The sequence below is a fragment of the Poeciliopsis prolifica genome, unplaced genomic scaffold, assembly GCF_027474105.1.
Source record: "Poeciliopsis prolifica strain line A6 unplaced genomic scaffold, Auburn_PproV2 SCAFFOLD003, whole genome shotgun sequence".
NCBI classification, from domain to species: domain Eukaryota; kingdom Metazoa; phylum Chordata; class Actinopteri; order Cyprinodontiformes; family Poeciliidae; genus Poeciliopsis; species Poeciliopsis prolifica.
Genome location: NW_026562378.1, coordinates 8,116,477 through 8,143,710, shown reverse-complemented (window position 1 = coordinate 8,143,710; position 27,234 = coordinate 8,116,477). Strand labels below are relative to the sequence as shown.

General features: G+C 39.0%; 1 protein-coding gene across 4 annotated transcripts in view; it reads left to right on the top strand.

The window, feature by feature from the left end:
• LOC129358537 (plexin-A1-like) overlaps nucleotides 1-27,234 on the top strand; it is a 204,467-nt gene that overhangs the window by 35,652 nt on the left and 141,581 nt on the right. For all 4 annotated transcript variants that reach the window (XM_055027665.1, XM_055027663.1, XM_055027664.1 and 1 more), the window contains exons 2-3: nucleotides 713-2,148; nucleotides 15,968-16,150. In XM_055027665.1, coding sequence (XP_054883640.1) covers nucleotides 967-2,148; nucleotides 15,968-16,150 — 1,365 coding nt within the window. In that variant the 5' untranslated portion in view covers nucleotides 713-966. The remainder of the gene's footprint in view (nucleotides 1-712; nucleotides 2,149-15,967; nucleotides 16,151-27,234) is intronic.

Below are 27,234 nucleotides of genomic sequence, written 5' to 3'. Positions count from 1 at the left end.
TACATCAGCGCCATGTTTAAAAGTTTATCACTTCCATAAATGTGAGACACTGAAAAACACAATAAAACATTTGTCACAGCAGTGAATAGTAAAACGATTCTATCATTTTTCTGTTTATATATGTACTTAATGTATCGGACTGGATTCTCTCAGCCCAGGCAACGCTGCCGGATTATCCTGCATTGCTGTAAAATTCTGGCTGCTATACAAACTCTGATGCCCATTTCTAGTCCACCAGAGCTCCATGGGTAATTACAATATGGAAAAACTTGTTACAGTACAAACCATGACAGGAAAGGCTTGAAGCAGACCAAGCTATAAATTGCTCACTGTCAATGCTACAGTCCCCAGTAGCAGTTTTTCCAAGAACAAATCTCCAAAAGCGGCACTGTAACACTGAAAGTTATGAAATATTAGTAGGTTCAATGTTGTGAGTCCATAACTCATGGCTATACTCGAATTCTGTGTATAGAGCTTTTAATAATCGACTCCTGCCTCCCTTGCATTTTTGCCCATAATTCACTGCAGACACATTTGCCTTCTAGACTTGATTTGATATTATTTATATTTTACCAAGGCAAATGTCAACCTGGCTCTTTTCTCATTTATCTGTGTAATCTTTGCGATTTTTAAGCCTCTCTTCCTCCTTGATGCCTAATCAATAAGAAATATTTGTTAGACTCTTACATATTTTCTCTTATTTGCCTTTCAGGGCTGCAACCTTGTGCCTCTTTGGATGATGTTCCTGATGACTGCTCACAGCGTTGAAAACAGGACAGTGGATCAATAGGAGTTTTGTTTCTCCTTCCCTGGTCCTTCTCCCTCCCTCAAGCTCTCCTTTCTCATTCCTTAGTAGCAGAGGAGGCAAAGAATAAAATCCTGACTTGGATCTAAGCAACAAAGATTGTTCTCCTTCTTCCTTTTTCCTTCCCCGTCCCCCAAGCCTCGCCGCTGGACACTTCAGATATGTGTCCTCTTTCTCGGACATTAGCCTTCCCTGGCCAGGGGAACTTGCTTGTCCTCTTGGGAGTTTTACTCCTCATGATCCCTTCCCTCTCTGGAGGTCAACCACCACCCTTCAAACGATTTGCCCCCGCTGACCATTTTCTTACACATCTGGCGATCCACAATAAGACTGGAGAAGTCTATGTGGGAGCTGTCAATTGGATTTTCAAGCTGTCCAGCAACCTGACTAAATTGCGCAGCCACATGACTGGCCCAGTGGTGGACAATGAGAAATGTTACCCTCCACCCAGTGTCCAGTCCTGCCCTCACGACCTGGCCCAGACCCCTAACGTGAACAAGCTGCTCTTGATAGACTACGCACAGAACCGCCTCATCGCCTGTGGCAGCACCTCGCAGGGCATCTGCCAGTTCTTGCGTTTGGATGACCTCTTTAAACTTGGCGAGCCTCACCACCGCAAGGAACACTACCTCTCCAGTGTGGCGGAGTCAGGGACAATGTCAGGGGTCATCATAAGCTCCCCTCAAAGTCCTACCAGCAAGTTATTCATTGGAACACCTATTGATGGAAAATCTGAGTACTTTCCTACCTTGTCCAGTCGCAAACTCATGGAGAATGAAGAAAATGCAGACATGTTTAGCTTCGTCTATCAGGATGAGTTTGTCTCCTCTCAGCTTAAGATCCCCTCGGACACTCTCTCCAAGTTCCCTGCCTTTGACATCTATTATGTGTACAGCTTCAGTAGTGAACAGTTTGTGTATTATCTGACAATGCAGCTAGATACCAAACTGACCTCTCCTGACGCCAGTGGGGAGCAATTCTTCACCTCCAAAATTGTTCGCCTCTGCATGGACGACCCAAAGTTTTACTCCTACGTGGAGTTCCCCATTGGCTGCACCAAAGACGGGATAGAGTACCGCCTGGTGCAGGATGCCTTCCTGGCCCGACCAGGCCGGCAGCTGGCCAGCTCTTTGGGGATTTCAGAGAATGAAGACATCCTATTCACGGTTTTCTCTCAAGGTCAGAAAAATCGGGCAAAGCCACCCAAAGAGTCTGCATTGTGCCTGTTCACCCTGAGGAAGATCAAGGAAAAGATCAAGGAGCGAATTCAGTCCTGCTACAGGGGAGAAGGGAAACTCTCTTTACCCTGGCTGCTTAACAAGGAGCTCGACTGCATCAACTCGGTAAGCTCACATATTTGCTTTAACACATTTTGTTGACTCGGTTTGGCTTGAGATTTTGTTCTGACAATCTAGATAAAATTATTAGCATTGATAAACACAGATGTAGTAATTTAAGCAGTGAGAACAAATTGCTATTCTTGACGCTAAATCTGATTTGCAATTGTGGAATATTAACAGTCTCTGGTTGTATATCTCCTGCTGTCTCCGTTACTTTTTCTATTCTTCTTTTTTTCTCTCTGTCCCCCAACAAACTCTTGGAGTGTTGATTCTCTCAGACAGGGGACATCATTAGCCCAGTCCCCTGGATTTGTGAACTGTCACTCAGAAGGAGCACCCAGGCACATCCACTCTCATGCACTCAGCATGATTCAGCACTCTGCAGTGTTAGATCTTGGGAGATAGTGCAACTTAGACATGGGAGATAGTGCAACTTAGACATGTTTTTCACCAACTGAGCCTCAAAACATGGCCTTGCATGCATTACAAAATATGCTGCTTAAACAGATACATAGTAGCGACTTTACAACACTGCAGGGGAACAGATATACCTTTTAGACCTCACATTTATGAAAAAGTGTCTTAAAGTGTTTCCTAAAAGTCAACACATTTCTGATTTCAGATGTTGTTATAACATGAAATGCACAGCTGGAGTTGGATAATTTAGAGGAATGGGAATGTTTGCCTTTGTTAGTCTTCATTAGCATAAGGGTACAGATTTGTGATAAGTAACGTGAATTTCTGGAGGTGCTGCTTTTCATCTCTTTTACCTCTCTCTTGCTGCGTTCTGAAAAATGACTGAAGATGGCGGTTTTTTTCTCTGTCTTTGTTGCTTTAATTTTCAGTTCCAAGTTTATCAGAAGCCTGTAAAACAGAGAATCTCAGAGGATTAAGCTGAATTGTTGGTGCACATTGTTGGATGATCTGTTTCTATGTCACACAGGTCAACTAACCTCACTATTTAGATATTCAAAGATCAGAATCATGTCTATTTTCTGGTTTTTGTGCAACAGTTTCTTTTTAATGCTCATTTTATTCATTTTTGATTTCCTAAGAATGATGTAAAACTATCAGAACAGTGTTGAAAGCATGTTCTTCTAATCTTCTTGCTCTTAGTATTAAGTATTTTATGTATAACATATTAACAAGTTGACCAATTCTTTATTTAACACAAAGGAATACATTTAAAATTGAACAATTCTCGGGTTATCACCAGATTTAGATGTGAAAGTCGAGCTTGATTTGGAAATTCCATCAAACCTTAATAAATTCTCAATCACATGCAGATATAGATATTTTATTGGATTTTCTTTCACTTCAAGAATTCCCTTGTTCACACATACCAGGCCACCAAGATAACATTTAATGTTTTTACTGCTGCAACCTTCCTGTTTGCTCCCTGCCACAAATTCATTGATCCATTTACTCATAAATTCACTGATATGCCTCACTCAATCCCTCCTTTATTCCTCCAATCCCGTTTCTGTAAGGCTTGTTACCATGGTTTCTGTGCTTTTGGTGAGGATTACATCCACCATTAATTTATCACTCAGACAACCTCTTAAAACCTGCTGTCCCTTGAAAACTGTCATCAATGACAATGTAATGGCTTCACAAAGGAGCTGACTGGCTGACCCCAAGACCAGCAGCAAGACCTAGGAGGTCAGCATCAGGTTAATGATGTCTGCTCCAGTGCCCCTTAAAACTGACCTAATTTCAGCTGCCCTAATCAGGCCTATACCTCAGCGCCACAAAAGCTTGAGTCTGAGATTATTTTTCAGTGTGGAAACAGGGACTGTGTGAAATAACTTAACCAGCCAGCAGTAAATCGGAGACAATAGAACGAAACAACAAGATAACCACTCAGAGGAGATCTAAATATTAAGGCAGAAACATCCACATACTAGTTAATATAACTTGGTCAAAATGCAACACGGTACATAATGCAATAATGCAATAAATCTGGTTGTGTGGTCGAGTTGCTTCATCTTTTAAAAATAAGGCTCTTTCTTTTAAACGCAGTTGAAAAATCTGATTATTTTTGCTATAATTACATTTCACCTATCACTACAGTATATTTATAACGGTCCTACAAGAATAAATAATTAAAATGGTTAAGAGAGCATAAGTTGAATTTAAATAAATGACTACTTACAGATGTTTGAGTTTCCTCCACAGATTTAATTAATTTTCATTACCTTGGTAATAACACTCTGAAATGCTGTATGCACTGAGTTCAGCTTAGCCCTGCATGCTTTTAGATGTCAGATGGGACAACAACCGAAGCCAGAAGCACTACAGTGTTAGGGACTTACATGATCTACAATGAAAGATCACTAATGACACAGTATGTAGAGTGTACTTACTGTACATCTTATGAAGTCATTCCTGCTGTCTAGAAATATTATGTTCCTGGCACGACTAAATGAAACATACAGCTGCAGTTTCTTACATTTAAGACATGTAGTAGAGATCAGATTGCTGTTGAATAAATGTAAAATGATGGTCAAACTTCTCCCATTACTAGTTCGTATTGGGGGCAGAGGTGGGGGTCACACTGTGTGCCAGAAAAAAAGTTGTTTTTAAACAAAGACAAAATGATTTTTAGGTGAAAATTTTAAGAAATGCTTTTAGTGTAATAAGTTACATGCTAGTACACTTTTATTAGCAGCTGCCAACATCAGTTTTATATATATATATATATATATATATATATATATATATATATATATATATATATATATGTTAGTAAATGCATACCCTGATCAGAACTCTCAGAAAAGGCTGCAAACATTTCATATTCAGTCCTGTTCCACAACAGATATGTTGAAAACTGAAAGGATAAAACCAGTAAACTTTGCTTCTTCTCCATTTAGTGTTTCCGGTATCTTCTGAAGACGTCTCTTCCTCAGTTGGCTCCTTTTTTCAGTTTGATGAAGCATGCTCAAGTCCAAGGAGAATTCATAGCCTTTGGAAAGCTAAACAGATTCTTTGGAAATAGAAACTGTTAAAAAATTGGCACCCTCTAGTTTTCTTGTAGAAGCGTGACTAAACGGTCAAGAAAGTAACGTAGAAAATACCATTTTCTTATGGTTAGCTTTTTTGCAGATTTTTGCTTTCTCTGGCTTAATTTGTAAATTATCCCACAAGTATTGAAAATAGTTACTTTTTTGCTTTTTATGTATCTTTTGCATAGAAGTGGGAAAGTCTGGTAGTTGTTGTTTCCTAATTAATAAAACAACTTGAGTTTCCAAGTTGACAATAAGATTTCCTTGATGCTGGAAATATTTAGTTGAGTTACCATCAGCTACACTTTGGTTCTGAAGAGCCCTTTAGAGAGTCATAAGTTGTTGATTTGGACCCTCTGACCACAATCTTCTCTGATACTGATCATGTGCACTGCAATGGATCTAGGGAATTTTTAGATGGTTATATTTTTTACATATATATTTACTTTTGAATACTTTACTGTTAGTCTTATGCAAAAACAGTGTGAGCATAAATAAAAAGCCAACATAAAATCTTTACACCACTTTACATCATCTTGAAATTATAATGCATGAAATGGAGTCTCAAAAGTTCCCGCTGAACAACCGGAGCAATTGAAATGCAGTCTTAGCAGTGTAGGAAACACTCCTTAATGCTGAGGGTGAATGTTCTCAGGTTGACCCTGCCATGGTGCAGAGGTGCAGAAAAGTTGCAGAAACCCCAAAAGCAAGACAGGGCTGGTTTGTGGGTGGTGGGCTGGACAGCCATGGACAGCTGTTAACCACAGAGCCATGATTGATCACCGGGAACACCATCAGCCTCCCGTATGACACTTAGATTAGCGTTGGGTCGTCATTTCTTGCCTGTGGCCGTCATCAACCTGTTGTGTTTTTCTGTCGCATTTGCACTTCATCTGTTTTTGGGAAACACAAATCTTCAGGCGCATTAGATGCAGCTCTAGTAAAATATAGTTTCCTCGACAGAGCGTTGACTGCATAGCGTTTAGCACGCTTAGCACCTCAGCTCTGCTACCAGGTTATATTTGTCTCCTGTTTGTGCGCAGTGTTGTGGTGTTTGTGTGTGTGTGTAGGTCTTGTTTTGTCCCTGAGCTTTATTAGTGAACCCCTGACCTTCTCCCCAGTTTGAGAGTGGATCAATACAAACTATTTCCACAAAAGGAGAATCAGAGGGTGCAGGCGAGTCGCTAAGTTAGGAGTGAGCGAGGAGGAGAGATGACTGAAGCAGGAGAAGGGAAGCAGGAGAGAAGAATCTGTGTAGAGGTGAAAGCATGAAAGGATGAACAGAAATGTTGCAGAAACGAAACAAGTGAGGCAGCCTGATCCAAAGGGAGGGAGAGGTGCAAGATGTAGGTGGAGATAAAAATGAAAGAACCAGAAGGAATCCGAACCAGAGGAAGAGTTGGATCCCAAAGAACCCGCATAAGAGAGTAGAGAAATTTGAAGTAAGGAGATAAGGACATGAGGAAAACAAAGTGAAAAATGCAAGTGATCTCTTGGCAGCAACTAAACAAAAACCCTAAAATTAGTTTGGAATTTTTGAGGCTCAATATTTAAGTGTACAAATCTCTGATTTGCGACTATAGGCAAGGCATTTTTATTGTAATTGCACAGGGGTTTTAAGATTGTGGCATGGCAAACACAGTGATGACGGTGAGAGGTGACATCACACAGTGTGCATGAGAGAAAGAGCCGTGTGTATCACACAGCTGTGCAGTTCATTAGGATTTCACTGTTATTTCAAAAGAAAGTGATTAAGAAAGTTAATATTCAGTTCTGATCTAAATTGGTGTAAATTTGACCAATTTCAGTCATCAGCTTATTTCTCTGTGTAGCTCTGTTTTACACTATCAGTCTAAGGCCTCAGAGATTGACATGTGAGTATTCAAACTGAACTGACTCATCAGTTTTGGCTTCTGTCCCACGCCGTTTTCAGTGAGTAATGAAATGACACCTAGTAAATGTAATCAGCCGTCTTTTAAAACATAAACACAGGATTTAATATTTCATATTTGAACCTTACTGGAAAATAATAAACACAGCATAGCAAACAGAACCATATTAGAGTTTGACATTTATGCATTGGTCATATACAAACCACACGTTTTGGATTTAACAAATTAGATATGCTCTTCTGCGCCACCACTCTCGTCTTATTGGAGCTTTTGACTCTGCTCTCAGTGTTACCCTGCTGCTGAATCACAGACTCTATGAAACATGTGCATTCATTGATCAATTGGGAAAAAAATTGATAGATAAGACAGGCCTAATAAAAAAATGAAGACATTTCTCGTGATTTGTTTTGCTTCAGTCCGAGCTGGTTAACTTTGGCTGTAATGTCATATTTTTCACCATTTTGAGCTAAATTAAATGTAGAAATTAGTGGAAAGACTGATTATCTCTTCGATTCAGATGTTTTTTCTCTTTTTCTCTTTTCTCTTTGGTTCTGAACAAATATATGTAATGCATAAAAAGGTTAAACCATAACCAAACAAGGAGGGAAAAACTGGGGAAATAGAGATGGACACGAGAAAGGAGGAATTGATGAAATGGACTAAGAGGAAAAGCGTTGCAGTGGAGGAAAAGAGGAGAAGAGGAAACGACAAACAGCCAAGAAGGGAGCTGCAAGCCTTTTACAGCCAGTGTGCTCAGGAAGGAGAGAGGCAATGATTCACCGGCTGAGGGGAGAGCAGGGCTAGAGGAAGAGTGATGGCCTCAGAACTTTTTTTCACTGCCGCTGCCAAGAACAGCTTGAGAAAAGGGTGGATGACAGAAAGAGGGAAAGGAGGGGAGGAGAGCGTGATTGAACACTGACTGCCGCACGAATAATATCGGTGTCCCTCACCTGGCCAGCGCTCTGTCCTCTTCAGCCATATGTCTCGCCGTCATGTCAACCCTCAGAGTGTGTGTCGGAGCCCCTTTGACAGGATGTGTGTGTTTCCAATGGAGGTGCCATACTAATGAGGGCTCAGAAGCACACATCTTTTTGTGTGTCTGTGAAATATTCTGGGTTGAGGCAGTCATAAAGCCTCTCTGCTCTGGGGGCTACTTTCTAGAAAATAAATTCTTACTCTTTAAGTAGTGTTTAATTTGGCAATAAAGTAACACAAGACTTTTTATCAAGTAGTAAAAAGTTAAACAAAAGTGTATCTAATGAATCCTTCTGGTGTTCCTTATTCTTGGTGAATTTACATTTTGTCATCTGAATGACTAAAGATGTCATGCAGTCTGTCAAAATGCAGAGCTACCAATCACTTTCAGACCCCAATTGTTATATGTTCTAACGACATGCTGACAGTAAGGCATTGTGCAGCTGGTCTTTCCCTCCTATGGCAGTTAATATATTCCCCGTTCTCATGGGAAGTGCCACTCTTTGCCATTTTTCTTCTTGTTCCAACGGATTACTCAAACTGTCAGAGTGTTTTCTCTTGATTACAAGATGGATGGGAGAGTTCTGAACTTTGGCACAAGTCAGGGCATCAATCAGAGAATCAATCCTAGAAAACCAGTCGGTTTTAAGTAAACGTCTTTTAAGGCCGTGTGGACCAGCTGTTGTCTGGCCAGCGGTGTCAAAGGTGAGATTTTGAAACTAAACCCGAAATCAATAGTTGGGTTGTCTGTTTCTGTTTAAGATTAGATTTACTCATTAGTTTAGTGTCACATGCTATTTAAAATCTTATTTCTGTTATGACATTGTGACACAGGTTTTTAGGTAATATGCCAACTACTTTTTAAAGAAACTGTTATTTTAAAAATACCATAAATTTAAGGCTTTGAAGGAGGAGATGTTTGGCTTATTTCACATGGACGGTGCACTGTTGTTCTTAGAATCGGTGCACAAGGAAGCACAAAGTACATTTACAAGAAAAAGAAAGATACAACACTTAAAACTAAAACTTTAATTTTAAATACCATTAAATTTTTAAAAGCTGCATCTAATGATAGGACTTTAATTTTACTTTATTTTGAACCAGTGTCATTTGTCAACCAGTGAGGATGGGCAATTACTAAAGTTTATTGTCCTAGGAAAGTGTTATTGTCAGAATTGGTGATGTTTGTAAGCTCCAAAAATAAAGGATAATCTTGTAATTGCTGCTTTGTTCCACCTTTGGTTCCATGGGAATATTAATAAATGTAATTATTTTTGAGTAAATGATTAAATGATTATGTGGAGTTGTTTTATTCAGTGGCCTTGAATTCGATTAGTTTTACTTTTAAGAGCACCATGTGTTCTTTGGACTTTAATTGTATGTCATAACCACGGAGTCACAAAAAAGGCCACGTTGAATTTCCAAAACATTATTGACGCTCATTGTTTCTATGAATACTACAAAATAGTGTGATAAAATTCTAAATTTATGTTGCCCATCATTCAATGGCACCAAATAACATACCAACTGGTCTGTAACTACAGGTAGAGAGATTATTAAAACCTCTTAAGAACCTGGCAATATTGAAAGATTTTCTAAATCTGTGGTCATAAATTTAAGCCATGAATATGTGAAGCTGTATTTCTTCTGTAAAGGCCACAGCTCCAGTTAAGCCCCGAGTTTTTCTTCATTTTTGTTTTAGTTTGAGTTGCTTAGAAAAGCTGAGTCGAAAGCAAATCATCACATCTGAATCTGGTCTCCGCTTGCAGCCGAATGGAAGACGCAAAAACTGAAAGGCATCATTCAAGGTGTAGCTTTCAAAAGTTTTTGCGAGGGATTTCTGTACTTTGATATTTTATTGAGGCACTTGTTTGAAAAAATTGCAAGTTAAAGTAGCATCATTTTCTTGTATTTACCTGTATTAAAAAAAGGAAACAGAAACAAGTTGAGGTCACTTTGGACATCTGGATTACCATTTCACAGCTAAGGCAAGTTGGAATCGACTGTGAGACCTTCTTCTAACCTGATTAAATCCATCATTAAGGATATCATGTAATGAGTGTAACGGTCTTGTGGTCTTTTGTAAGACACCATCTCGTTTCTGTGGACCTAATCTAAAAGGATATGGCAGCAAATGTGTTTAAGTAATTAAACCTGATTAATTGAGCCAGAGTTGATGAAGAGATAATTGACAGACTAAATGAGTCGAGCAGGGAGACGTCAGTGGAGCGCCATCCTTTAAAAGTTATTTCAAACTAATGAGCTTGGGTCATTTAATATCTGCCGATGTGATAGTTTTAAAGTAAAGAGAGAAATTCTGTGTTTCAGAAAGGATTTTTTTTTTTCCGCTGATCTTGTCACATTTGAATATCCTTCTCATCCTGTCATTAGAAAACAATAGCAAACCTTTGGAAAAGACCCCCTACAGACTGTGAGAGCTGCTTATTTTATTTTGACCTCTCCCTCTCTGGAGAGTGTTTAGCTTCACAAATTAGCAGCTATAGCACCACTCTAACGATACTAATTGTCAGTGTAATTATGTATTGATCGGTACTGTGTGTGGGTGGTTTGCTGCATGCATCATTATCAGATGTAATCAGGAAGTGAGGCGAAGTGATGTGCATGTGTTGCACGTGCTGGTGGTTTCCTTTTTAGCTGTGTTTATGTGTATACAAAATATGCAGTTGGGATGTTTACGCAATGCTTTCTTTATGTAATAATCTTAAGTTCAAAATGTTAATCTCAAATTCAAAATGTTAACCTTAAGTTCAGAATGTTTAATCATCTGCTTTGCCATATTTCATCTTGTTTAAATATTTGTTGCTGCTTGGACTCCAGTTTTACCCTGCTGGAAACAGAGCTGCTCTGTTAGAGGTTAACCACTTTGCTTGAGGGCACCATTTAGTCCTCCTCTGGTTTCTAATTGATGCTGAGCTGTTGCAAATATTAATTTTACTATAATTGCTAGGATTTGTGTGCATTTAGAAGTCATAGTTTCTCTTTTTTTGCAGACTCTCCATGCACTAGACATGACGACTTTCAAAAACATCCACGCTCCTGAAAATTTTAAGAACTTTTTTATGCACTACAACAATAAACCTCATTGAATTTATTGGAGGTTTCATGGGGCAAAGTAGAGCAATGATGGAAAAGGAAAATGATGCATATATTTTTTAACTAGACAAAAATCTAGGGTGCATTTGTACTCAGCTCAGTTTCCTGTGAGAATCCACTTAGATACCATCTCTAGATGTGTACATCTCGTAACACATTTTTTAATTCACTTCCTGCTAGTCAATCATTAGTTGCTTAATTCAAAGTATAGTCAACAGATCAGTCCTTTTCACGTGTTGATGCGAGAAATATTTTTTTCAGCTGCAGATAAATTCTTGGCTTCAAGTGAACATGGCCCACAATGCAATGTTATTGCAGTTTAGGCAACAAAATAACGTCTTTTCTCATTTAAAATGCCATTAATTGTGACAATTTTCTTTATTCGATGAATTGTCAGAATAATGGGCAAAATAAAAGTAGCAGTTATTTAGTGGGTTAGTGGATATATATACTGTATGTACATGTATATATGTTGTTTGTTCTGTTCACTTATTTATAAGTTTCACTTCCCGATCTTTACCACACACATTCAAGTGATGATGCTTGTGAAAGTAGGCCATGTGATGCTCACACAGAGAATAGCATCACTGTAATGCATGTTTGATGCCTTGATGAAGAAGGAGCTGATGATGCATGAGTGCTTGCAGAAAGGCACACACAGATGAACTACAATTGTAACTGCAATGTCCTGTGCACTCAATTTATCAGGCAGCTTTTCATATTAGTATTTATTTCCCCGAGCTGTTATTTAAAGGAACACATGGCACCCGTGAGATGCAACAGGCTGTCCAGTTTATTTGCATGATGCTGAATGAGTGTTTTGTGTGTGTGTTTTTTATTTTTTTATTTTTTATGTCTTTTCCTCCCACTTTATTAGCCGTAATCAAGAGCAGTGTGTCCCATCAGGATTTTCTATATAGTACTATTGTGCTCTGCTCTTTCCGTATGTTTAACTGACACTGGGTGTCACATTGACAAATCCCAGTAGAGTATCGGGTGATGTCTGCCCAGGCATATCAATGTGACTCATAATGTCAAAGAAGTGGCAATAATAGTGGAATGATTATTCAATCAGTTCCTTCTGCACACTTCAGCCTCCCCACATCTGCAATAAGTCAGTGTTACTGTGTGCACACACGTGTTTGGCACCACAGGAATGACGATAGTTTAGAGGTTTGCAGTATAAAATAGAGTAAAAAAGCTCCACCCATGAGCAAACAAACGCCCTGCTGTCCACTAACACATGACCTGTTTTTCTAAAAGCTTAGCTTGTGTTAGTGTTAATGTGCCTCATATATTGTATTAGCTGTGTTGGAGTCACACATTTCTTTATGACCTTCAGCATCGCAATATCACATGAGCACTCTTTAAAAAAATGTTTCAATGTTATTTTGATTTTGGACACACAAACAAAAGCAAAAAAACAAGAAAAAGAAAAAGGACTTCACACTAACTCTCTGTAGTTGTTTTTCTCCAATGGTTATTGGATATTATGCATGTTTGCTGTTTTGCTCTTTGAAGATCAACGCAGTTATAGGACTCTGACATGAGCAAACTAATAAGGCTATCTGTGCAAGTTGACAGCTTAACACACACAGTGCTTGTAGTTCTCCAATAGTAGTTTCAAAGCACTGTTTCTTTTTTTATCAGTAGGGAAATACTTCAGTCATTTTTGCTACTTGATTACTTTTTAACACAAATTTATAATTGTAACAGTATTACAAGCAACAACCATTCTGCAAAGAATTGCCTGGTGTGGAGAAAATGTTACCCGACTAAGTACGATGCATTCAAGTTGTCAGTGTAATGTTAGGTGACCCTAGCTGTCATATTAAAACAGCTCTTTAGTCTTCTGGCAAAGAAGACTAACGAGTTAAATGAAATAGACGGATAATAAAACTAAATTTATAAAACATTATAAAATGTGATGGAAAAAAACAGAAATCTCATTTGGGAAAAGTACAGAATCTTGAAATGGAAATTTGTTGAGAAGGTTTTAAAAATTCAAATGAAAACATTGAATATCATCGAAAGAGCCATGTCTCTTGCAGCACAAGAGACATGACATTCAACCTTCTTTTCTTCATTTCCAACTCTGCTGCTAAAGTCAGGTGAAGGTTTTTACACTTTAAGTCTTTGCTTACTGGCTTTAAAAAAAAAAAAAAAAAAAAAAAAAACAGCAGAACTTTAAGTACAGTATCAAGCCCATAACCTTCAGAGACCAGTGTGAGAAACACTCCTTCCACCACGGCTATTGGCCCTAAATCTCCTGGGAATTTGTTGTTGCGTTAAATTGCATAATACTCAGAAAGTTGCCCCTGTAAAAGGCTGCCTATCCTCAAGGGAATCTGCTTTTATTCCTTGCTGATCTCGGCTGTTTAAAGCTTTCAGATTGTAGAAAAATTGAAGAACTTTTACCTTCATGTGCCCCAAGGAGATGGCTTCATAGGCTGTAGGGTATTCATGTTGATGTATAATGAATTGATGTAGAATTTTTCAACCCTTTTGGGGGTCTTGTGGAAACTGTACACAGCGATGTTAGGAGCTACAATGATGAATTAACCCTCTGTTTGTGTCCCTCAGGCAGGATGTCATGTGTTTGTGTTTGACTGACACAAACATGTTTTCTTCCATTTATTTCTTACATGACTATAAAGTTTCTGTTCCTAGTTGTAGCTCAGATGAGGTGTTAGTTATTTTGCTTGTGGCAAATCTGTTTATGAAGAATACTTTTGATTTAATATGTTTGTCGTTTTTTTTTTTTTTTTTTTTTTTACATGGCAGGCTTATTAGACCATATTGGTGTTGTAGTGAGTGTATTGTTGTTATCTTTGAGAGAAGGAATTTACCCCTCAGGCGTCAGTGGTTACACAACAATGCAGTTTCCAATTATGGCTGTGTGTTTCTGTTACTTGAACACACCCTCAGTTATAAGCTGAAAGTGATCCTTTTTGATTATTGTTAAAGAATTGTTTCGGAGGAAGTAAGATGGCCGCAGGCCTCAAGACGTTTTGGGGAACATATTTAGGTGTATGAAGGGTGACTTGAAGCAATTAGAGCAAATCGGTGCCATGCAAAAGAATTCAGATCCTATTTGTGGAATTTTATGTGAAACAGTGGGTTTTACTTTGGGATATGAATGTAAAAGGAACTGCATATAAATGCTTACCACACTTCTCATTTTCATGTGGGCATAACCTTTAAAGCCACGTCACATTTAGCTTCCCAAGTCACAATTAAACACTCCTTTGTTGCTCTATCATGTGAAATCTCATTGACACACAGTGACATTTGTGTTTGCAACACAACAAAATGGAAAAGTTCAGGACTACAAACAGTTATATTGCCTTGTGAGAGCTCCAGTGTTCTTATTGGTGCCAGGAACAGCCTTTAAAGGAGAACGAGAATGTCGAAAAACGCAGAAAAAGGCTTTATTGACGTGTGCTGAGCTGCAGGCAATTTAGGTAGATCATTCGGGAGAGAGTGTGTGGAGGAGGGAGGTGTTATCTTTTCTCCTGTGTGGATCAATCAGATGATGTAGTGATAAGTCTGTGGATTACACTGCTATTTACACACTCCCCCAAGTGCAAGTGTGAGTGAGTGTGTGTGTACTGGCTCTGAATAACTCACTGACGGCCATTCGGTTTTAGTGTTGTTCTTCTGCTCCAATATGCTGCTTGTCAGTAACACAAAGCGGCGCCTGAAATGACTCAAACTGTGTCTGACTTTCACTTGCCGTCATGACCAGGGTCCCTTTTCTTAGTCCAGTGTTGGTGGATCTCGTTATTTTGTGATAAATATCAATTTGGAGTAGAAGGAGCTTAATATTGCTTGCTGCCAGTAATTAAGTTAAGTCCAACCCGATCGCTAATCCAACAATAATAGTGACGGCCTGATTCCAGGAAACCGTCTACAAAATTACAAAATGTGTTGGTTTAACATCGTCATTCATCATCAAACAGAAGGTTTCTTTCATTTTGGCACTTGAACCCCTTTTAATGCATTATGGGCTGAATGAGTTTGTGTGGTGAGTAGTTAAGGGATCATATGGGTCAATGATCCGCCTTGGGTGATGTGCCCCTCGTGATATTGGAATGCTCTCGATATTGTCACATGGTCGCGGTGTAACCACCATGACTGAACACAGCTGGGGAAAAAGATTTCTGCTGGGTGGGATTGTGCTTGTTAGAATGCAGCTTGTCGGTATGAATGGCTCTTTATTTGAATAACCTATTTACTGTGTTAGCAACGGAATCAGAAGCATTACAGACCAATGGGTTTCACTGTAATCCCCACTGGGCAATGGAAATGAGCTCCATGTGGACTTGAACACAGCTTTAAGATCTGTTTTGAAAAGATTCTGGGAGTGCTTCGGGTGGAGTGCTGCAAGTCCTGGGTCTGAGTGGACTTTATTTTATCATCAGTTCACAATAAGGACTCAAAACATTAGAGATATTCTGTTTTGTTTGAATTCTGGAAAATCTATGAATCTATGTTTCAACAATTTCTTGAAAACAGATTATTTTTAAATGGCTTTTTTCAACCCTCCCCCCCTTTTCATTATTTTATGGCTGACTTTGAGTGGTCATCACTCAGTAACAGTGCCCACACCAAAGAGTACCATTGTACTGTTTTAGTTTTTTCTGTTCACTCATTGAAAAAAAAAGATGAACATATTGAATATCTGGACTGGTGCTAACTGTTTGTGTCAATAATCTGAGCTGATTCTGGTCAGGAGATAATATTTTTGGGGAGTGGTGAGTGCATCTTTCGACTATTATGTTGGGAAAATGTCTGTTGCCTCATTGCTAACTTTCTGTCTTCACTTTGCAGCCCCTGCAGATAGACGACAACTTCTGTGGACAAGATTTCAACCAGCCTCTTGGAGGAACTAGCACCATTGAGGGCACCCCTCTCTTCATCGACAAAGATGATGGCATGACTTCGGTGGCTGCCTACGATTACCGCGGCAACACGGTGGCGTTTGTTGGTACACGCAATGGTAAACTGAAGAAGGTAGGATTGATTGGATGTTTATTCTAATGATCTGATTTGCACAAACTTAAAGATGCTCTTTGGTTTTGTTGTGTTAATTTACTTTTGTCTCAACTAGTTTTTGTTGCAAGCAGCGTCAGTATGTTTTAAATTCGGGTAGCGATTTACTGATCTATGAACTGAGAGATTCAGAGTCTATTACAGACATTTGATGTAGCTTGTAAAGCAATGTCTATTTAATTCTCTTCAAATGACTGCCCCTCTGTGTCTGTGCATAAGTAAACCAAAAATGACTATAAGACAATTATAGCAGCTATTGGACAACGACCAGCTTTTGAGGACTTGAGCTCTCTGTGCATAAGTGAGCTAAATGTGATGCTCTCTTTATGACTGGACAGTTATACACAGTGAAAAACACTGAGATGGTGTGTCATGATTGTTGGATGACATTTTGGTTGAATGCCAATTATTTATAAACATATCTGAATACACCAATTTTATGCGTATTGATTTTTCTGACAACGGAAAGAGGTTGTTCTTTATTCTGTGCAATCAATCAAAGTTTTTAATGTGAATATTCTTTTCCTCACTTTTCTCTGGTCATTGGCCTTTTCTTAACTGGACATTTCAGCGGACTCTTTAAAGATTTAAATGAAATTGTAGGCTTATGCTTTATTATTTCATCACTTAAAAATGACACAGCATTTTCCCCCAGCTGTGGAACAAGTGCGTTCCTTTATTTTTTTATATTAGAAAGGAAGATGATGACAACTGTATGTGTTCACTATAAATTTTGTTTTGTGAATGCATGGCAGGTAGACATAAACTAACAGTTTTTATGTTTGTATAATTTGAACGTCTGAGACTTTCTCTGTGTATTCAGTTTATAAAGAAAATGACTCTCATGTAAATAGCAACTCATTAGAATTCAACCTGCTCACCTCCTCACTGCTCAAGACCTGTCATCCATTCAAAATTATGAATGTATAATCAGACTGTGTGTTTTTGTGCCTTTATTACCTGTTTGCGTATGCATGTGGCGTTTGTGTATTTGTCACTCACCGTATGTGCAATAATGCATTCTCTTGTGATGGCGTGGGTTTGTGTGTGCGTATCTGTGTTTATGTTTATGAGGAAGAAGACAAACAATACAAGTTGACTAAGATTCAGTGCTTTGCATTTGTCAGCGTGACGCCCATTCACTTAGCTTGGCAACAACCGATTTATTTTCTCAGCTGTTCTCATGTGTCTCTCCCTCCTAGCTCCGAGTTATCCACTCCGGTTGAGGTATATTTGTGTGTGGAATCTCACTTGGGAAGTAAGTTGTTGTGTTGCTCTCGTGTGCATTAAAAACAAAGACAAGACGCTTGCAGTTCTTTTGGCTACCTCTGAAAGAACAGGGGGAATAAAAGGATGTCATCTCAGAAAAGGCTGGATGTGCTGAGAGGGACCAGATGACAAAACCTTGAGCACACACATACTCGCACCCTGAAACTCCCAATAGCCAGGAAGTCATAAAATGCTGGGATGAATTAATTGCTTTTTTTAGATGCACTTTTAGAGGAAAATAGATGGAAGGATTGATGGAAGGGCTGAGGTAAAAACAACCGGTGTGTGAAAAATGGATCCATCGTCTAAGAATCCTAGAGCATCGTTCTTTTTTTTTTTAATAACCTTTCAAGTACACTACTTCATTTTCCCTTAGATTCATCTCCTGATTCATCATTTGGGCATACTGGAGAGCTTTGATAGCTCGTGCCATCTCCTTTCAGTCTATTTTTAATTAACAATGATGTTCAAGGTTGTCCAGAGCAACAAAGCAGTGGCATAAACAACATGATTAAAGTGAGCACTAATGAAGTCCCTTTGTGCTCCGCTTGACACACTCGCTCTCAGGGACGTTCACATGGGAAACTTTCACTAATGAGTCAGGGTTTGATGGGACACAGATCGAGGAGATGTAAGAACAGGAAGGAAGATAGAACGGTAAGACAGATAAAGAAAGCAATAGGAGCTGGAGGAAAGAAGGAAGTGATAAAAAGGGGAGATGTCCACTTAATTCTAGTGGTCATCCAGACACTGCTATGGTTAAAGACTGTGCACTCCTTTAGTTATTTATTCACTTCCAACTTTGACTTTTATTGAAAAGTGGCAAAGCCATTATTAAAATGTAAAATTTTTATATGCAACCCACACTTTTCATAATTTTAGTCATAAACTGAGAAAATCATCATCTTCCAACTTTCCAGTGATGCACTGCTTCATGTTGACTTAACATGCAAAAATCCTGAAAAAATGTTCATGTTGTGTGGTTTAAAATATGTTTTTAATTCTATGAGTGAAACAGTTTATAAACTTAGTAGGGCTCTGCTTCACTCAGCCTTTCTCCAGTTTTCCATCTCCCAACACTACATGAGCTCTGTAGTCCCTGGTTTTCTGTTTGAATAAGTGATGCACCTGAGTCACTGCTGTAGACATCAATTATTATTTAACTAAAGAAAGACGTGACTGGCCACTTCTGCACCTCTGGGCTTTTTGAGCATCGACAATAAAAGGGCATTGACCATGACAGGGACACACTTCCACACAAATTCAAAGTCCCTAAGGGTGGTCTGGGGGTGTGGAGACAAAAAGAGCCTTCCAGTCAATAATCCAATACCTAATTGTGCTTTTTTTATTATTCTGTGCACACATTTACACAGAGACAGGGCTTAGGATTCCTCAGCTGTGCACACCATTGGGGGGCAATGTAAGCCATCTGTTATGTGTATGCAGCCTTTGTGCCAGGTGGTCAGAGCCCTGAGTGCCCACTGGGTGTCTGTTGTGTCTGTGCCAGGCTCAGGTGGCCCGGTGTGGAGATGCTGCCTGATGCCCATTCAACAGTGGATCAGTGAGGATAACCCCCAGCTTCTGAAGGCAGACAGCAGGAGCTCAGTGTTGCTATAGAAGGCTAGTTTTTCTGGTAGGCTCGTCAAGAAGCAAAATGGTTCAGTAAGGGTTTAGCCTACCTCAGATATGTTAAGGAAGAAATTCAATATTTGTACGACAGCACAGCTAACATTACTAATATTTGTAAACTCAAATATTTGTCTGAATAAGTGATGCACCTTCTTCCTCTACTGGCCACACAGTGCTTCGTCAATTAAAAAGTCTCCCCGGTTTTGCATTTTAGTTTGTTTTTCCAGAGACGAGCTTTACAAAATGTATTTTTCTTCGTCTTATTTTCACAAGTTCTCTGTCATGTGACAACTGTGATGTCAGCATTGTTGGAAAATGTTTGGAATGTCAAGTGACAAAGGCCCAATTAGTGATCTCATCAGCCCCATTAGTGTGATTGTTGCCTGCAGCTTATAAGACTAATACTTCAATCCCATATTTTAGAACTGAAAATGCTTTTTGCATGACATTTTCAGTCATGCGAAAGACATGACTTTCGTTTTCTTCTACAAGAAACAAAAATAGAAGTCAATTTGCCTTTTCATTAAGCACTTATTTAAGCACTTAAATAAGTGCTTAACGAGACGGCTGAACAAAGTATTGACAGATTGTTTCTCTGATTAACTGAAGTATAATGTGCACCTGTGAAGGAAAATAATCAAACACACACACACGCACACACAAAAGGGATTAAACTCCTGCTTCAAACGTCTAGCTATTGCACCATAATATGTTAAATGGTTGGGTCTAATAACAGTGGTAAAGTTAGATACTTCAACTCTGAATTGGAAGGATAAGGTTTTGTTTTTGTTCATGGTCAGTCAGGCTATGTGCAATTTGGACTTGTGTGTGGTTTTCCAAAGTCAAGGGACCCATTTTGTGGGAGTACTGCATAGAGCAAATGTAGAGCAAATGTCCAAGGATCTCAGTGTAGCACTCTATTTATTAACAGACAAATAATGAATTGTTTGCATTAGCTGATTAGTAGGGTTCCAGTTGTTCCTGCCACACCAGTTGTGGGACACAACCTGCATGGAGACTACACTACCAAGAGGATTATTGTTTGACAATTAATAATGATTAAAATACAATACTTAACATATTACCAGCTATGTGACATGACACCAACATGTCCACTCCTTGAACTCCAGTCTATGTTGATATCATGGACAAGAACCCAGAACCCTGACTAGACTTAGACTTAGACTTGTACTTCATTGATCCCTTGCTGCTGCCAAAATAAGTAATCATTGCAATCTCACCACAGAAGTTTTGTAGATACTCAAATCATTTTAAACACTGTCATGCAGTCATGTCTAAGAGTTTGATGTTGTTGATGTGCCCCAGAAGAATTAATTCACTGACTTGCTGAAATCCTCCAAATTCTGGCTCTAAATTTATGTTGTGTTGGGTTTTGACCCGTTGTAAAGGAGACCATAATAGTCTTAGCTAGTGCATTAAATCCAAAATCAAGGAAGAAATGGCAGTTTTTGTTTCACACTGTAATAATATAATTTGGAACTTGGTAGAGCAAAGCATTTTATCAAATTATAATTTTTATTGTCTTTGCAAAATTGAACAATGAATTTCTGTTTTTGTGTTTCCCTGAAATCATGCAGCCCTTGAGCTGCATGATCCCTTGAGTCAGACCATGATAATATAGCGCTGGTGTGATGTGTATGTCTTTCGATGAATGTAATGACTTGGATTCAGCTTTAATGCTAAAGGGTTACATAATATTTCTGAGGGTAATAAAAACTGGCAGCTTGTCACTTTTATGTGTATTTTTCTGTGTAAAGTCACTGACGTATTCCTCTGAGACTGAGACTGGTGTGTCACTATTAAGAGACCATGTCATGGCCTAATTGACGGATGATTATGTTTCTTGGAATAATGTTGTCTCGTCAAAATCCCCTTGTGCGCTTGCATGTGCAGGCTTGCACATGTTTTTATGGTTTCCATTTAAATCCATGTTACCACCTCCCCGGTGCCGCATGTTCTCCTCCCAAATGAGAACCAAAACTTTTTTGTGGAAACTCCCCAGTTTTCCACTTTTCACAGAGTTTGGAGAAATAATGGCTGAAAATGATCAGTTTGTTTTAAACTGAGTGTAAAATGAGTCTGAAAAAAAAAAAATCATAAATAATTTTCCTGTTTATTTGGAAGTGTAAACTTGACTTTTCTTCATTTTGTCAGCATGTGTTTCGTGTCGTCCTTTAACTGAACCACCCGAGCCACGAGTTGTTTGGCCCGGGCATGAGTACAGAGACTGGCTTTGTGCAGGCGTTTGGTAGCTCTCGGTCATTAGTTCACACAGCCGCACAAGGTCACACAAACACACACACGCACACAAACGGAGCATGAGATAGCGATGTTTAGCGGGATGAAAGAAAGCAGGCGTGGCAGGAGCCAAGGAGGTTAAGACCAGGCGCTCAAAACAAAACTTAGCATTTATTCTTGCATTTAATCCTGACATGTTGTGCTTGTTTGCTTTACAGTCATCCAGGTCTATCACAATGTTCCAAAACAAACACACTCAAAAATATATTTACTGTGTTCTCCACTTAACTATATCCTGTGCACTATCCACAATTTGCAGGAGTTTTAAATTGTACACAGTGAAGAGGCAAAAACTACAAAAACAAACCAAATACCTGAAAAGCTTATTTACACAAAGAACCACCATAAAAAAACAGATAAAAATCTGTGTTTGATGTCTAAATATTTACATTTCATACCATCTGCTAACCTGCATCAAAGGTGAGTGTGAACTATGTTTGCATTGTCCGCACACTGCCCCAGTTGCTAAGGAAACTGAAGGCTTTACTTGTTTTTGATGACGCTTTAGGAGGATGAGACGAAGTAACCCATTTTTAATAATATACAACTTAATATTAACTGATATATCATCCTTCTCGAGACCAAATTTGTCTCCATATGTGTGTACATATGTGTATCCCACAGAAGCATGTGGATATCAATTATCTCTCATCATTGCCAGCCTGAGTCTTTCTCCCATCTGCTGGCATGTCCTCACATGTGGCTACAGTCAGCTTAGAGACGAGCACAATCTTCCTGTGAATGATGTCTCCGATTCATTCATCCAGAGGCACAGTCGAGGCTTTGGGTTGGCATTGTCGAATCTCACACATTGAACGCGCTGCATCACCTCTGGCTGTGGGGTCCCTGCATTTGGTCGGTGTGTAGCAGGTTGCCCTTTCAGTCCTGTCTTTATTTGACAATTCACATCAACAGAAACAATCAATATCAAACAAATATAACTTGAATAAGTACAAACTGCTATTTTCAAATGATGGTTTCAGTCATTGGGGTCTGAAAGCTCTCCAAACCAATTTTTTTTGCAGTTGCTGCATTTCGTTAGGCAGATTGTAAGGGCTGACATAAAGGATCAAGAAATTACTTTTTTTTTTAAAGAATTTAAGTCATAGACCACCTCTGAATGACAAAGATTTTAGTTGCCGAGTTAAAGTACAGATTTACTTCCAATTGTGATGACGTCACACGGGTCCTCGGTGTGGCTAAATTCAAACAATTATGCAAAGAATAGGGAATTTTTAATTATGCTCACTGAATTTTTGGTTTGTTTCTTTGCCATGATTCTCTTTTTGTTTTGATTTTGCATCACCATAAGCTCAAATAATGCCCAATGTCACATCAGCCTCTCCTATTTCTTATCTGAATTGGCCACCATGCGCCACCCGTTTTATGAATTAGTAAAACGAATCTTTGCTTCTCTCATTTTTTCCTTTTTTATGTATTCCTGTTTCATGTGCTGCTCACATTTTCTCTTTCTACTCTTCCTCCGTCTCTGATCAAACATTCCACTCGCTGATAATAGTCCACCCAGAAATGCACTGATCCTGTTTTTCCTCCATTTATTTTCTCAAATTAAATTTAAAAAAATAGTGCCTGTATAAATATATATGTACATGCTGCAAGTTTGCATCTGCACGTCAACACTTTCATTCATACACACACCAAGACACAGATTGCAGCATTTATGTTGAAAGGGTAGACAGTAATGAGGGGTCCTTTTAAAAGATTTTTATGTCATCATATCTGCTTGAATCCACCCACACAGTCTCATTAAAACCGCCGTCCCTATCTCTGCACCTTTGTCCTACAAAGTCGTATCTCCTCTGATAACCCATACTTCCAGACTCCCTAACAAGCATAGGTGACAAAAAAAAAAAATGACTTGGCAGTCATTGTGGCTAATCTTCACATATATGTTGTAATCCGAGTGCCAATTATTAGAAAGAATTTAACAAGCATTGCAATGAATGTTCAAAGCTAATCACCTTTAAAAAGCAGGATAAGTTAGAGTGAGCCACAATGTCACCTAATGTTACAGAAGATAACAGTTTAGTCCTTGATAATCTTGGTGCTAAAGCAGTTTAGCTCGGTCCAACAGTGTGTCGCTGCACTCATTCACTTTTTCTATGTTCCCCACCTTGATTTGCTGCTGCCAGGGGTTAATGAGCCAAAGTGAGGAGCAGATCAGAGCAGGAAGGAAAGCCCAGAGAAAGCTAGACTGTTGAAAAGAGAGCAGAGGAGATGAATAATAAATGTATTACGCTTGAATCCATTTTAAGGGAAGATTAGAGAAGTCAGGATGCAAGCTGGGATGCTCACGTGTTCCAAGTGAGGGAGATTGTAGGTCATCTCCATTAGGTATCCCTGGATAGAACATCAACATACTTCTGTTTTTTTGTGTGTGTTATTCTCATATATTGCTGCTGATTTTTTTCAAACCTTTTAAGTTAGTTCCTTTTTCTGATAAAATGTGACATTATTAATGAACATGTCATTTCGTATTGGAAAAATAGCCTTTTTAAAAAAGGGAAGTTGATCATAAGGAAAAGGAAGTTCAATGTCCGGTTAGGTGTTCGTGCCCAATGTTACTGCAATCACACCAGGTGGATGGCAGAAAGCCAGACCTCTGGATGCACATCTGCCAAAACTATCAAAGTAGCAAGTCGTAAACAAGTTTAACACTGTGGATGGGACCAGGATGAGATTTTAAGAAAATGTTGCAAAACTTATCCCCATCTTAACTTAAATAATCTGATGGCTCATTTCTCATGTCTGGAAAATGTTTTTTTTTTCCCTACATCAACTTCACAATCAAACTCCGAGGGCATTTCTGCCATTTTGTTTAAAATTGCCATCAATTTTAAAACTGTTACATCAGAGGGGCTTCATTTATTGCGTGAAGTCAGCATGCACAATATTAATAATGCAAAAGTTATTTTGGAGATGCAATAATTGTTTGCCAATTCATTCACCCTTTGCATCCCAATAAGATATTCAACATATTAGATATACTCACTGTAAATGGACTGTGGAGAGCCACAATTAACACAGGTTACATTACCCAAGATGCTAACAGTCAAAGAGGGAGTTTAAGCATCCAAAAGATTTTCACCAATCCTATTCATAATGTCACCACCACTTGACTTTGTAACATTACACTGCCCCACTCTTTATCGGTCACTTTTTATGTGAAGCATTTCTCTAGTGTTGCATTGAAAAGATTTTAAACCATAGGAATATAGTAGGATGGAAATGTTTTGTAGTTTGGAAACTGTATCTTTAAGAAAAGCCTTACACAAAAGGTTGAATGCATCCTGGTATTCAACCTTGCTATTAGAGTGTTCTTTGTCTTGAGGGACACAGCAGGCATAGCGTAACTTGGATTGTTATCTCACATATAGGCCGTTTAGCATCTCACACACTCATTTGAACATTCAGGCTCAGCAGCACTGGGCAATATGCTTTAATTTAGAAGAGATGCTGAATGGCATTCCAGTAAGAATGCCGTACTAATTTTCAAGAACCTCACGTGGGCTGCTTAGCCCTTAACCCATAAAGCTTTTTACGAAAGAATAAAAACATCCAGAGGTAGGAAGCGTACTTCAACAAGACACAGCTCTCTGATGCTCCTTTAAATCTGTGCAGAATAGATGAATATGAGAAGCTTCTTCAGCTTCATTACATCAAATGATGAGTGTGAATATGAGTTACTATCAAATTAGCTAATCTACTGTGAAGAATGTAGACAACGCTGCAGTTCAAACACATTCGCACACACGCGGCCCTATGGGGAGTAACTGTAGGCGGCTTATCAGATTAGTCATTGCAACCCTAATAGATTTTTAATAGATTGTTTTGATTAGTTCCTCTGCTTTAGCTTGTGCGTACTGAAGCAAAAACACACACCGTTTTATCTTCACATGAAGTCTGTTATTAGGTAAGTCTGAGGGAAATGTGTTTTACTTGAAGGGTTTCTTGCTGTTTCATCATATGCTTTGGGAGCATGAAAAGGTCAAAATAGATATTTTGTTATCAATCTTCGCTTTCTTTACCAGACTGAAGTAAATGCACAAACTCCATTCATACATCCTCATGTCGACTGCTGATTTTTTGGAATATGTTTCTACTTATATTGACTTGGAAATATATTCATATCACTTTTGTTACATTACAGCAACTAACTTCAATGTATTTTAATAGAAATACATCAAAATACATTGATGAGCGCCTTCTTCGACCTGTGACTCAGAAAACAGCTGTATGTAAGCTGTGGTTGAATTACAAGTAGGTAACTTAACTATTAAGGGGTATCAGAGTAAAGGGGGCTGAACACAAATCTCGCACATTTAAGATTTATTGGAATTTTAATAGTTTTAAAAACAATGTATCAGATTCCATCCACTTCCCAATTAGGCTCTACATTGTTTTGGTCCAAATGTATAATTACCTGAAACTATCTGGAAGAGTTCAAAGGGTATGAATAGTTTTGAGAGGCATTTTTAGTGCTATCTGATATGAACTTATTTCAGTTCACCCATCTCAAGCTCACATATTTTTAGTTCTGTGCAGGGCAGCAAGTTCACTCTAATTAGAGGATTTTTATTTAGTTTATTATCAGTGAGGAGTGTAGCTGCTCTAGCACCATATATGGTGCTTTTCTCAGCACAAGTTGCAGAAGATGCAGTTAAAAGAGTTTGTACAGCTGACCCTGTGACAGTATAATTTCCATCTGCTAGAGCCTTAAAAATGAAGAATTGAGCATTTAAGAGGGGCTCGCTGGGCCCAGTTTTATTCACTGTCTTGCAGAGTGTTATATCTTCTTCACTGCCTCTCTTTGTCCTTGCAGCCCTCTTTTCTTTTCTCCCCATCTGCATTCACTAATCGCTGATTGTCTCCTCTTGGTAAAATATTTACCCATGCTTTTCTTTGGTTTAAATGTTTCAAACTGATTAATTAGTCATGTGTGCATCCATCTCTCCGCTCTGCCGTTTGTATTTTGTCCCCCCTCCGCTTTTTCTCTGTTTCACTCAGTTCCTCTGTTTCTTCCCTTCATTTCACTCAAACCATCAGTACTCTTTCTGCTCCTCTCTTTCCTCTGTGGATTTGGTCATTAGCTGACTGAGGGAGCTGATTGCATCTATTCCCAAGGCTAGTATTTGTTTATGCATCTTCTTTCGTTCCCCCCTCACCCCCATCATCACTTCACGCCCATCATCTCCCATTTGTATTCTTTTAACTTTTTCCCAGCTTTTTCTCAATTCATCTCCCTTCTTTACACCTGTGCTCCCCTCTGTCTTGCTCTCCTCCAATTCTGTGAAAATGCGCTGGCCCTTAAATACTGTTTTGAGCAGCTAAATTAGTCCAGACATACACATCGACGCTCCCAACAGTCTCCTCCACATCTACTCTGAAACAATAATTGCACACTGCCACTCTAAATTGGCTAACACCAATTAAGCCTTCACTATTATTTTTAATTGGTGATTTAGTCTGGCCACAGTTTGGATTCTTTGTTTCCCTTGATAAGGTTTAGTTGGCCACCAACAGCCCATGTGGCCATTTCGGAGACACTTTCCTCCTCTCTATGGGTTTTACAGTGGCCTAGCTAGCTAGTGAGACTGCCACGAGCCAACGTGGAGGCCTGTGTGTGTGTGTGTGTGTGTGTGTTTGCTTGTTGGAGGGAGAGCAACAAATGCTAGATAGAAATATTGTCCTCTTTCTCCCCTCCTTCCTCTCTTTTCTGCCACCTCTAACACTCCAGCCATCCACACAGTCCCGTCCTCCGTCCATGTGTTACTGTTGGATTAGGCTAATTAAAGTGCTACAAACAA